General features: G+C 51.2%; 2 protein-coding genes across 2 annotated transcripts in view; one reads left to right on the forward strand and one right to left on the reverse strand.

The window, feature by feature from the left end:
- BUD31 (BUD31 spliceosome associated protein) overlaps positions 1–9,642 on the reverse strand; it is a 33,821-nt gene extending 24,179 nt beyond the window's left edge. Inside the window, exons 1-2 of the mRNA XM_075319065.1 lie at positions 9,411–9,642; positions 2,132–2,237 (exon numbers count right to left, since the gene is read on the reverse strand). Coding sequence (XP_075175180.1) covers positions 2,132–2,225 — 94 coding nt within the window. The 5' untranslated portion in view covers positions 2,226–2,237; positions 9,411–9,642. The remainder of the gene's footprint in view (positions 1–2,131; positions 2,238–9,410) is intronic.
- A 254-nt stretch (positions 9,643–9,896) lies between these two features.
- PDAP1 (PDGFA associated protein 1) overlaps positions 9,897–13,714 on the forward strand; it is a 46,322-nt gene continuing 42,504 nt past the window's right edge. The window contains exon 1 of the mRNA XM_075317857.1: positions 9,897–9,982. Coding sequence (XP_075173972.1) covers positions 9,970–9,982 — 13 coding nt within the window. The 5' untranslated portion in view covers positions 9,897–9,969. The remainder of the gene's footprint in view (positions 9,983–13,714) is intronic.

The raw sequence follows: 13,714 nt of genomic DNA on the forward strand, positions 1-13,714 counted from the left end.
CAACACAATACTTTGATCTGCCCTACTTAGGGCAGATCAAAGTGCGCCTGTGCAGGACCTCATTGCCAGCGAGTGTGCATGATGTAGGACGCGTCATGCACCGCAGCTTCAGAAGGAGGACAAAGATGGCTGAAAGAGGAGTTGCCGCACCTGGAGAAGGAAGACACCCATCTGCACCGTACCGACCGTTTAGGTGAGTATTGTAAAGTTATTTTTACGTTCTACACAGTGGCCTGGGCTCTTATATACAGTATGTTAGAATGCTGTATATAAGAGCCCACTGGTGGTGGCTGCAGCTTATAGTAACCCAATCTGGTGACAGGTTCCCTTTAATATGATTGGTAAACAGCATAATAAAAAATAAATAAAGCGCCAGAACTGAAGTTTTTTGCAGCTGCAGCAACATAAAAAATGTAATAACAGGCGATCAACACATCGTATATACCCCAAAATAATACCAATAAAAAGCATCAGCTTGGCGTGCAAAAAACAAGCCCCACAAAGCCCCAGATCCCGAGAATTGAAAATATTATGGTTCTCGGAAAGTGGCAACAAGCAAATATATATATATTTATTTTTATTTATTTTTTTTACAAATTTCTGAATTTGTTTTCACTGCTTATAACAATAACTATGCATGTTTGGGATCTGCATAATCGCACTGACCTGGAGAATGATCCAAGTCATTCTCATCAACGCTATACATAAAAAAATTGCACTGTTTTATTATTCCGCCACACTTGGAATTTTTTTCCCACTTTCCAGTACATTACAAGATAATGGATGGTGTCATTCCAAAGTACTCGTCCGACAAAAAACAAGCTCTCATAAGGCTTTACTTATGGGAAGATAAAAAAAAAGTTATGGCTCTTGGAATACGGGGAGAAAAGAACAAAAGTGAAAAAATAAATAAACACCCATCATTAAAGGGGTGGCCCGAATGCAAACGGAAACTTCGTTTAAATCCCTATTTGATGCTATAATCTAAGCTACTTTATAAAATACTAGTATTAATAATTCCCTCCCCTTCCCTAACTCATTATCTAACCAATATTCTATTTTATTTTGCTACTTCCTGTCTGATGACGATTGATATGAGAATCCTAGAGCATGCTGGGATACTCAAAGTGTCATCAGGGGGCAGCACTAGTCTCCTGAATGCCAGGTATAGACAGTGATGATCATCACAGATCTGAGCCAATAACAAAGCGAGCGCTGTGCACAGTACAGATCACACACAGAATAGCGAGGAAGGGGGGGGGGGGACGAGACAGCGCGCAGGGGGAGACAGCGCGCAGGGGGAGACAGCGCGCAGGGGGAGACAGCGCGCAGGGGGAGACAGCGCGCAGGGGGAGACAGCGCGCAGGGGGAGACAGCGCGCAGGGGGAGACAGCGCGCAGGGGGAGACAGCGCGCAGGGGGAGACAGCGCGCAGGGGGAGACAGCGCGCAGGGGGAGACAGCGCGCAGGGGGAGACAGCGCGCAGGGGGAGACAGCGCGCAGGGGGAGACAGCGCGCAGGGGGAGACAGCGCGCAGGGGGAGACAGCGCGCAGGGGGAGACAGCGCGCAGGGGGAGACAGCGCGCAGGGGGAGACAGCGCGCAGGGGGAGACAGCGCGCAGGGGGAGACAGCGCGCAGGGGGAGACAGCGCGCAGGGGGAGACAGCGCGCAGGGGGAGACAGCGCGCAGGGGGAGACAGCGCGCAGGGGGAGACAGCGCGCAGGGGGAGACAGCGCGCAGGGGGAGACAGCGCGCAGGGGGAGACAGCGCGCAGGGGGAGACAGCGCGCAGGGGGAGACAGCGCGCAGGGGGAGACAGCGCGCAGGGGGAGACAGCGCGCAGGGGGAGACAGCGCGCAGGGGGAGACAGCGCGCAGGGGGAGACAGCGCGCAGGGGGAGACAGCGCGCAGGGGGAGACAGCGCGCAGGGGGAGACAGCGCGCAGGGGGAGACAGACCAGCCCCTGACATGAGCATCATGACGACTTTGTTTCAGGGAGGGCACAGAGGTGCGGTCACTGCCACAGACTCTGTCCCCTGATGACACTTCATTTGAGTATCCCAACATGCACTGGGTTTCTCAAACTAATCGTCATCAGACAGGAAATGCCGATTTAGCCAAATCCCTCTCACCTTCTCTCATTTTCTGATCCAGTTCATCCAGCGTAGGTTCTATAAGCTCCCAGCCATCTGGAGGAGGCTTCCGGCTTCGCTTTACTTTAGGCATTGTAGTCACAACCTAGATGATACATGATGTATTTTGAGATTTTGGACATATGATAAAAACAACATACATCTGTAAAAGCTGTTCTGGACTGATGCAAATAAAATCTGATTGTCGTGAAACATTCAGCAACTTTCAAATATATTGTTTCATTAACCCCTTAGTGACTGAGCCAACTTTGACCTTAAAGGGGTTGTCCACTACTAGGACAACTACTTCTCATTCCCCATGTTTGGCCTCATTAAAATAAAAAAGCTTATACTCACCTCCTGTGCTAGCGCTGTTCCAGAAATGTCGACGCTCAAGTTCCAGGGGCTAACGGGATGTCGCAACATTATGCGAGCTCGGAGCCCCATCACCACTGGCTTCTCTCTCCCCGCCTTCAGATGTATAATGTTACATGCCCACGATCAGGCTTCTTCGCGTTATGGAAGCAGCACACTCTCTCTTGTGGAGACGCCAATGTCCTGTGCGTTAGACCACGCTGTCCGTGCCCAAGATCAGGGTTCAGGGCGCAATGCATTTTTGCTGTGTTCTCCCGCTGAGAACACTCGCGTCTCCACAAGAAATAACTGACATGCTGCAGCTCAGAAAGCCGTGCCACAGGCAACCTTGTGCACACTAGAAAATTCAGCAGGCTCTGAAAAATTTCTGCACCTGCAGAAAAAAACTGCATAAAAACCGCACCGAATTCTGCATGCGTTTTGTTGCGGTTTTTCCACAGGTTGGAAGATGTGTTTTAATGCATTCAATGCAATAAAGCACATTGAAGAAAAAAAAAAAGGTAATTTCCTTCTGAGATAGATAGATAAATAGATAGAGTCCCTGTGAGGACACACTGCAGTTCTCACGAGCGGTAGTGTGTTCCCATTACCGACAGTGAGAAATGACCTGTGGTTACCTCTGCAGGCTCGTTACGAGGCTGCATTTAGTACTGTGTCAGTCGTGGCTGGATGCAAGCGTCGTTGGACCTGCATGGATTACGCCGGAGCTGGGTGTTGAAAGGGGTTAATAAAGGAGTGAAAGAGGGTCTTTTTTTTGCTATTTTATTTAAAATAAAGGATTTTTCGGTGTGTGTGTTTATTCACTTTTCTTACGGGTTGATCATGCTGTCTCATAGACGCAGCCATGATCAAGCCTGGACTTAGTGGCGGCGATCCGCTGCCATTAACTCGTTATTACCTGGATTGCGACCACATCACGGCATTCTGGAAGAGGCGGGGACACTCCGGTACTGCCACATAATGGATGCAACAGTCCCGGGGCAGCTGCGGGCTGATATTCTCGGCAGCGTGGGGGGGTGGGGCATTAACCCTGGCCCTTGCTCTCCCCAGCCTGAGAATACCGGGCCGCCGCTGTGTGTTTACCTCAGCTGAATGGTAAAAATACAGCGGAGCCCACGTTTTTTTTTATTTTATTTTTAATATGTACGTTTGATTTCTATGTGCATTCTATATGTCTGTGTGTGAGTGTGATCTGTGTGAGTTTACTCTCTGCTCCGCTTCCTCTTCCTGTCATAATGACATCACTTCCCTGCAAACCGCAGGCAGCGATGAAATTATGTCCTGAAAAAACGTGAAATACCGGAGGGAATAACGCAGGAAAGTGCAATGAACCGCACAGAATTTGCTGCCTGCGTTATTCCCTGCGGGATTTCACGATTACATTACAGTCAATGGAGTGAAATCCCGCAGCGACCTGCGGAAAAGAAGTGACATGCAATTGTTTTTGCTGCGGGAACCCCGTAGCAAAACCTCTAGCTGTCAAAATCCGCCTAGTGCGCACAGCATTTTTTTTCCCCCTTAGGATTTGCTGGTGAATCACTGCAGAAAGGTTATGAACATTTTCTGCAGTGAAATATGCAGCAAATCCGTGGGAAATACGCCAAGTGTGCACAAGGCCTTAACAGCTTTACAAAGAAGCACAGTAGATATGGGTTTTCTATAAATCCCACTCACTGTGCAATGCAGCACTCTGGTAACACTGATCGTGGACATAGGCCCTTAGTAATCAATAGTAAGTGAGTGGCAGCCGCAGTGCTCACTTCCTACTCCTCTGTCCGAAGGCGTGAAGAGAGAAGCCAGCGTGTGATGTCACAGCCTCCTGTGAGCCTCGAGAACGGCGCCAGCACAGAAGGAGAGTAGAAGGATTTTTAATTTAATGAGGCCAAACATAAGAAATGAGAAGGGTTGTCCTAGTAATTGGCAACCCCTTTAATAACCAAGCGAATGTTTTTAAAGCTGACCAGTGTGACTTTATGAGGTAACTAGAAGGTGGCCCGATTCTACGCATCGGGTATTCTAGAATTTACGTATTGTGTAGTTAATGTATGATTTTTGTTTATATATATATAGATGTTGTTGTGTGTAGTTACCAAGTGTTTGTGTAGGGGCTGTACATGTTCTGGATGTTGTCTGGGTGTGGCGGGGGGTGAGAGCGGTGTTGTTTGTGTGTTGCGTTGTTTGTGTAGCGCTGTGTGTCTGTATCGTTGTGTATGTGTGTTGCGCGGTTTGTGTGGGGTGTGGTGTGTTTTGGGGGGAGGTATGTTTTGTGCAATGTGTATGTTGTGCGGTATGTGCGTATATTTTTGTGTGCTGCGGTGTTTGTGTGTTGGGTGTTGTGTGTCTGCGGCGTTGTCTGTGTGTGTGGGTGTCTGTGTAGGGCGGTGTTTGTGGTTTCCAGTGTGTGTGTGGTGTGTCGTGCAGTGCGTGTGTTTTGGGGGGGAGGTGTGCACCCCCCATTGTGATCCATCCCCCATGCTGCGCACCCCCCATCGTGCTCCATCCCCCCATGCTGCGCACCCCCCATTGTGCTCCATCCCCCATGCTGCGCATTCCCCATCGTGCTCCATCCCCCATGCTGCGCACTCCCAAACGTGCTCCATTACCCATGCTGCGCACTCCCCATCGTGCTCCATCCCCCATGCTGTGCACCCCCCATCGTGCTCCATCCCCCATGCTGCGCAGCCTCCATCGTGCTCCATCCCCCATGCTGCGCACCCCCCATCGTGCTCCATCCCCCATGCTGCGCACCCCCCATCGTGCTCCATCCCCCATGCTGCGCACTCCCCATCGTGCTCCATCCCCCATGCTGCGCACTCCCCATCGTGCTCCATCCCCCATGCTGCGCACCCCCCATCGTGCTCCATCCCCCATGCTGCGCACCCCCCATCGTGCTCCATCCCCCATGCTGCGCACTCCCCATCGTGCTCCATCCCCCATGCTGCGCACTCCCCATCGTGCTCCATCCCCCATGCTGTGCACCCCCCATCGTGCGCCATCCCCCATGCTGTGCACCCCCCATCGTGCTCCACAGTCACACATCAGACAGTATACACGCATACATCTGATCGCATACACTCAAACCCCACTCCTGCCTGTGCCCTCCGGTGTGCGGTCCCAGCAGCTGTGCTGCACGCAGTGCTCCTCTGCCTTCTGCCGACACGCACATACCCGATCGCATACACGCACACATCCGATCGCATACACGCACACACACATTGACGATATTGCACATACGCGCTCACACTCACAACATCCGGAGATACCACATGCTTCTGGCCATGTGATCCTCCGGCAGGTCCTGGAAGGTCACTGCACGCACAGTATCGCCGCCGAGAAGCAAGCGATATCACTGGATGTTGTGAGTGTGTGGATGCGATCTGATGTGTGTGTGAGAGTGAGTGTGATCTGATGTGTGTGTGTGTGTGTTCCGCCGCTGCAGGACCTTGATGCGCTCACCTGGGAGCCGGTGTACGCTGGTAACCATGCTACACAATATTACTCGATGTGTACCATGGTTACCAGCGTACCACGCTCGCACGGGAGCCCAGACCAGCGTACGCCGGCAACCCCAGCAATGCGAGGGTATGTGTCGGCTGGGTCGGCGGCGTACGCTGATGTGGGGTCCAGGGGGTACAGCACTCACCTGGGAGTCGGGGCTCCGTGTCGGTTCGGGGAATGCGTGCGGGGCCAGAGCGAGCATGCAATGCGTGAGGGTAGCAGGGCGTGGCCGAGTTACCAATGCGTGCAGGGGGCCGGGGCGAGAGGCCAATCCGTGTGGGGGGCGGAGCCGAGGCGAGCAGCCAATGAGACGATTGTCGTGGTAAGGACGAATTTTGGAGCAAGACAGACAGACAGAATAAGGCAATTATATATATAGATAACATGAAAAAATGGTCTCCTCAGACTGTTACCTCCTTTCTTCTGAGTGTGGTGATAACCCACATGTAGTCAAAAAGTTCTCTTACTGATGATGATCACGCAGCTCCTCTCACCCAGATGTGATATAGGAGATAACTGGGATCAGTAATTGGGAGACGGGACTGTTATCTCCTATTCCATAGCTGGGAGAGAGGAGCTGTGTGATGATCATCATTAACTGGGAGACGGGACTGTTATCTCCTATTCCATAGCTGGAGAGAGGAGCTGTGTGATGATCATCATTAACTGGGAGACGGGACTGTTATCTCCTATTCCATAGCTGGAGAGAGGAGCTGTGTGATGATCATCATTAACTGGGAGACGGGACTGTTATGTCCCATACCATAGCTGGAGAGAGGAGCTGTGTGATGATCATCAGTAACTGTGAGGCGGGACTGTTATCTCCTATATCATAGCTGGAGAGAGGAGCTGTGTGATCATCAGTAACTGTGAGGCGGGACTGTTATCTCCTATTCCATAGCTGGGAGAGAGGAGCTGTGTGATGATCATCATTAACTGGGAGACGGGACTGTTATCTCCTATTCCATAGCTGGAGAGAGGAGCTGTGTGATGATCATCAGTAACTGTGAGGCGGGACTGTTATCTCCTATATCATGGCTGGAGAGAGGAGCTGTGTGATCATCAGTAACTGGGAGACGGGACTGTTATCTCCTATTCCATAGCTGGGAGAGAGGAGCTGTGTGATGATCATCATTAACTGGGAGACGGGACTGTTATCTCCTATATCATGGCTGGAGAGAGGAGCTGTGTGATCATCAGTAACTGGGAGACGGGACTGTTATCTCCTATTCCATAGCTGGAGAGAGGAGCTGTGTGATGATCATCATTAACTGGGAGACGGGACTGTTATCTCCTATTCCATAGCTGGAGAGAGGAGCTGTGTGATGATCATCATTAACTGGGAGACGGGACTGTTATGTCCCATACCATAGCTGGAGAGAGGAGCTGTGTGATGATCATCAGTAACTGTGAGGCGGGACTGTTCTCTCCTATATCATAGCTGGAGAGAGGAGCTGTGTGATGATCATCAGTAACTGTGAGGCGGGACTGTTATCTCCTATATCATAGCTGGAGAGAGGAGCTGTGTGATCATCAGTAACTGTGAGGCAGGACTGTTATCTCCTATATCATAGCTGGAGAGAGGAGCTGTGTGATCATCAGTAACTGTGAGGCGGGACTGTTATCTCCTATTCCATAGCTGGGAGAGAGGAGCTGTGTGATGATCATCATTAACTGGGAGACGGGACTGTTATCTCCTATTCCATAGCTGGAGAGAGGAGCTGTGTGATGATCATCAGTAAAGCTGGTGTGACACACACAGCGACAACGACGTCGCTGCTACGTCACCATTTTCTGTGACGTTGCAGCGACGTCCCGTCGCTGTCGCTGTGTGTGACATTCAGCAACGACCTGGCCCCTGCTGTGAGGTCGCCGGTCGTTACTGAATGTCCAGCTTCATTTTTTGGTCGTCACTCTCCCGCTGTGACACACACATCGCTGTGTGTGACAGCGAGAGAGCGACGAAATGAAGCGAGCAGGGAGCAGGAGCCGGCACTGGCAGCTGCGGTAAGCTGTAACCAGCGTAAACATCGGGTAACCAAGGGAAGACCTCTCCCTGGTTACCCGATATTTACCTTCGTTACCAGCCTCCGCTCTTGCTGCCAGCGCCGGCTCCTGCTCTGTGCACATGTGGCTGCAGTACACATCAGGTAATTAACCCGATGTATACTGTAGCAAGGAGAGCAAGGAGCCAGCGCTAAGCAGTGTGCGCGGCTCCCTGCTCTCTGCACTGTGACATGTAGCTGCAGTACACATCGGGTTAATTAACCCAATGTGTACTGTACCTAGGAGAGCAAGGAGCCAGCGCTAAGCGCGGCTCCCTGCTCTCTGCACATGTAGCGACGTTATGATCGCTGCTTCTGCTGTGTTTGACAGCTAAGCAGCGATCATAACAGCGACTTACAAGGTCGCTGTTACGTCACCGAAAATGGTGACGTAACAGCGACGTCGTTGTCGCTGTCGCTTAGTGTGAACCCAGCTTTACTGTGAGGCGGGACTGTTATCTCCTATATCATGGCTGGAGAGAGGAGCTGTGTGATTATCAGTAACTGTGAGGCAGGACTGTTATCTCCTATATCATAGCTGGAGAGAGGAGCTGTTTGATGATCATCAGTAACTGTGAGGCGGGACTGTTATCTCCTATATCATAGCTGGAGAGAGGAGCTGTGTGATCATCAGTAACTGTGAGGCAGGACTGTTAGCTCCTATATCATAGCTTGAGAGAGGAGCTGTGTGATGATCATCAGTAACTGTGAGGCGGGACTGTTATGTCCTATACCATAGCTGGAGAGAGGAGCTGTGTGATGATCATCAGTAACTGTGAGGCGGGACTGTTAGCTCCTATATCATAGCTGGAGAGAGGAGCTGCTGATGATCATCATTAACTGGGAGACGGGACTGTTATCTCCTATTCCATAGCTGGAGAGAGGAGCTGTGTGATGATCATCATTAACTGGGAGACGGGACTGTTATGTCCTATACCATAGCTGGAGAGAGGAGCTGTGTGATCATCAGTAACTGTGAGACAGGACTGTTAGCTCCTATATCATAGCTGGAGAGAGGAGCTGTGTGATGATCATCAGTAACTGGGAGACGGGACTGTTATCTCCTATACCATAGCTGGAGAGAGGAGCTGTGTGATCATCAGTAACTGTGAGGCGGGGCTGTTAGCTCCTGTACCATACCTGGAGAGAGGAGCTGTGTGATGATCATCAGTCACTGTGAAGCGGGGCTGTTAGCTCCTGTACCATAGCTGGAGAGAGGAGCTGCTGATGATCATCAGTCACTGTGAGGCGAGACTGGTTTCTCCTAGAATTTCCCATAGTCAGACTGCATGGTGTTTACTGACACTAATTCCCTACCGGAATGACCTCTATAAAGCTGACCAGAGCAGCAGCCAACCTACCCGCTCCACCAGGCGCACAGACCTCCTTGATCGCCTCCTTCCCGATTAAAGTGCTGCACCGGAAGTTGTCTCGGCATTCACTTCCGGGTGAGCGCTTACTTAGCACGTCAGCTGTTCCCGGGGTCTTCCGAGCCATTCGGCCACTAGCAATGACGTCATAATTACCCGCGGTTACATTTACCGTCCCGGGATTTGTCCCGGTCTCCTGACCAGTCCTTGTAATGCACACTGGAGTAGTGTGAACCCGGGCGCGCTGTGCAAAAGGCCGGAGGAAGGAGCGCATTGCGTCAGAAGAGCTGTCCGGCGCAGTGCCTGCCTGCAAATGTCACCAATATGTTTCTCACTATTGTTCCATATGAAATAATCGATCAATTATATTTTAATCTTCTTCCTACATATACACTGTAATGTCGGGGTATCATTATTTGTGGAATATACGGGTCATTAAGTAATACGTGTAGAGCAGGCAGTACCAGGACTGGCCTCCGGGTCAGGGCCCTTAGACGCGTGCCCATCAAGTTGTGGGAAAGGAAGAGGTAACGAGAAGAACGGAGATAAGATGCCGAAAGGAGGTGAGGATGAGGCGGCCGGGCACCCGTGAGGAGGCGGGGATGGAGACGGTGGGGTGTGAGGGAAGCCGGCAGTGAGCGGACAAAGATGGGGGCAACGGAGGCAGCAAGGCGCCACATTCACAGCTGCGGCTTTCACTGACTAATGCTGAGTACACGGTGCGGTCTACAGATAGCACCACACAGGATGATGGAGACAGTCAGCATGGAGGATAGATCCCTCAGTAATAGCACCACACAGGATGATGGAGACAGTCAGCATGTAGGATAGACCCCCTCAGTAATAGCACCACACAGGATGATGGGAGACAGTCAGCATGTAGGATAGACCCCTCAGTAATAGCACCACACAGGATGATGGGAGACAGTCAGCATGTAGAATAGACCCCTCAGTAATAGCACCACACAGGATGATGGGAGACAGTCAGCATGTAGGAGAGATCCCTCAGTAATAGCACCACACAGGATGATGGGAGACAGTCAGCATGTAGGATAGACCCCTCAGTAATAGCACCACACAGGATGATGGGAGACAGTCAGCATGTAGGATAGACCCCTCAGTAATAGCACCACACAGGATGATGGGAGACAGTCAGCATGTAGAATAGACCCCTCAGTAATAGCACCACACAGGATGATGGGAGACAGTCAGCATGTAGGATAGACCCCTCAGTAATAGCACCACACAGGATGATGGGAGACAGTCAGCATGTAGGATAGACCCCCTCAGTAATAGCACCACACAGGATGATGGGAGACAGTCAGCATGTAGGATAGACCCCTCAGTAATAGCACCACACAGGATGATGGGAGACAGTCAGCATGTAGAATAGACCCCTCAGTAATAGCACCACACAGGATGATGGGAGACAGTCAGCATGTAGGATAGACCCCTCAGTAATAGCACCACACAGGATGATGGGGGACAGTCAGCATGTAGGATAGACCCCTCAGTAATAGCACCACACAGGATGATGGGAGACAGTCAGCATGTAGGATAGACCCCTCAGTAATAGCACCACACAGGATGATGGGAGACAGTCAGCATGTAGGAGAGATCCCTCAGTGATAGCACCACACAGGATGATGGGGGACAGTCAGCATGTAGGATAGACCCCCTCAGTAATAGCACCACACAGGATGATGGGAGACAGTCAGCATGTAGGAGAGATCCCTCAGTGATAGCACCACACAGGATGATGGGGGACAGTCAGCATGTAGGATAGACCCCCTCAGTAATAGCACCACACAGGATGATGGGAGACAGTCAGCATGTAGGAGAGATCCCTCAGTGATAGCACCACACAGGATGATGGGAGACAGTCAGCATGTAGGATAGACCCCTCAGTAATAGCACCACACAGGATGAAGGGGGACAGTCAGCATGTAGGAGAGATCCCTCAGTGATAGCACCACACAGGATGATGGGAGACAGTCAGCATGTAGGATAGACCCCTCAGTAATAGCACCACACAGGATGATGGGAGACAGTCAGCATGTAGGAGAGACCCCTCAGTAATAGCACCACACAGGATGATGGGGGACAGTCAGCATGTAGGAGAGATCCCTCAGTGATAGCACCACACAGGATGATGGGGGACAGTCAGCATGTAGAAAAGACCCCTCAGTGATAGCACCACACAGGATGATGGGAGACAGTCAGCATGTAGGAGAGATCCCTCAGTAATAGCACCACACAGGATGATGGGAGACAGTCAGCATGTAGGAGAGATCCCTCAGTAATAGCACCACACAGGATGATGGGAGACAGTCAGCATGTAGGATAGACCCCTCAGTAATAGCACCACACAGGATGATGGGAGACAGTCAGCATGTAGGAGAGATCCCTCAGTAATAGCACCACACAGGATGATGGGAGACAGTCAGCATGTAGGAGAGATCCCTCAGTGATAGCACCACACAGGATGATGGGAGACAGTCAGCATGTAGGATAGACCCCTCAGTAATAGCACCACACAGGATGATGGGAGACAGTCAGCATGTAGGATAGACCCCTCAGTAATAGCACCACACAGGATGATGGGAGACAGTCAGCATGTAGGAGAGATCCCTCAGTGATAGCACCACACAGGATGATGGGAGACAGTCAGCATGTAGGATAGACCCCTCAGTAATAGCACCACACAGGATGATGGGGGACAGTCAGCATGTAGGATAGACCCCTCAGTAATAGCACCACACAGGATGATGGGGGACAGTCAGCATGTAGGAGAGATCCCTCAGTGATAGCACCACACAGGATGATGGGGGACAGTCAGCATGTAGGAGAGATCCCTCAGTAATAGCACCACACAGGATGATGGAGACAGTCAGCATGTAGGAGAGATCCCTCAGTGATAGCACCACACAGGATGATGGGAGACAGTCAGCATGTAGGATAGACCCCTCAGTAATAGCACCACACAGGATGATGGGAGACAGTCAGCATGTAGGATAGACCCCTCAGTAATAGCACCACACAGGATGATGGGAGACAGTCAGCATGTAGGAGAGTTCCCTCAGTAATAGCACCACACAGGATGATGGGAGACAGTCAGCATGTAGAATAGACCCCTCAGTGATAGCACCACACAGGATGATGGGAGACAGTCAGCATGTAGAATAGACCCCTCAGTGATAGCACCACACAGGATGATGGGAGACAGTCAGCATGTAGGAGAGATCCCTCAGTAATAGCACCACACAGGATGATGGGGGACAGTCAGCATGTAGGAGAGATCCCTCAGTAATAGCACCACACAGGATGATGGGAGACAGTCAGCATGTAGAATAGACCCCTCAGTGATAGCACCACACAGGGTGATGGGGGACAGTCAGCATGTAGAATAGACCCCTCAGTAATAGCACCACACAGGATGATGGGGGACAGTCAGCATGTAGGAGAGATCCCCTCAGTAATAGCACCACACAGGATGATGGGGGACAGTCAGCATGTAGAAAAGACCCCTCAGTGATAGCACCACACAGGATGATGGGAGACAGTCAGCATGTAGAATAGACCCCTCAGTAATAGCACCACACAGGATGATGGGGGACAGTCAGCATGTAGGAGAGACCCCTCAGTAATAGCACCACACAGGATGATGGGGGACAGTCAGCATGTAGGAGAGACCCCTCAGTAATAGCACCACACAGGATGATGGAGACAGTCAGCATGTAGGAGAGATCCCTCAGTGATAGCACCACACAGGATGATGGGAGACAGTCAGCATGTAGGAGAGACCCCTCAGTAATAGCACCACACAGGATGATGGGGGACAGTCAGCATGTAGGAGAGATCCCTCAGTGATAGCACCACACAGGATGATGGGGGACAGTCAGCATGTAGGAGACATCCCTCAGTAATAGCACCACACAGGATGATGGAGACAGTCAGCATGTAGGATAGACCCCCTCAGTAATAGCACCACACAGGATGATGGGGACAGTCAGCATGTAGGATAGACCCCTCAGTAATAGCACCACACAGGATGATGGGGGACAGTCAGCATGTAGGAGAGACCCCTCAGTAATAGCACCACACAGGATGATGGGAGACAGTCAGCATGTAGGAGAGACCCCTCAGTAATAGCACCACACAGGATGATGGGAGACAGTCAGCATGTAGGAGAGATCCCTCAGTAATAGCACCACACAGGATGATGGGAGACAGTCAGCATGTAGGATAGACCCCTCAGTAATAGCACCACACAGGATGATGGGAGACAGTCAGCA

The sequence above is a fragment of the Anomaloglossus baeobatrachus genome, chromosome 7, assembly GCF_048569485.1.
Source record: "Anomaloglossus baeobatrachus isolate aAnoBae1 chromosome 7, aAnoBae1.hap1, whole genome shotgun sequence".
Taxonomy (NCBI): Eukaryota; Metazoa; Chordata; class Amphibia; order Anura; family Aromobatidae; genus Anomaloglossus; species Anomaloglossus baeobatrachus.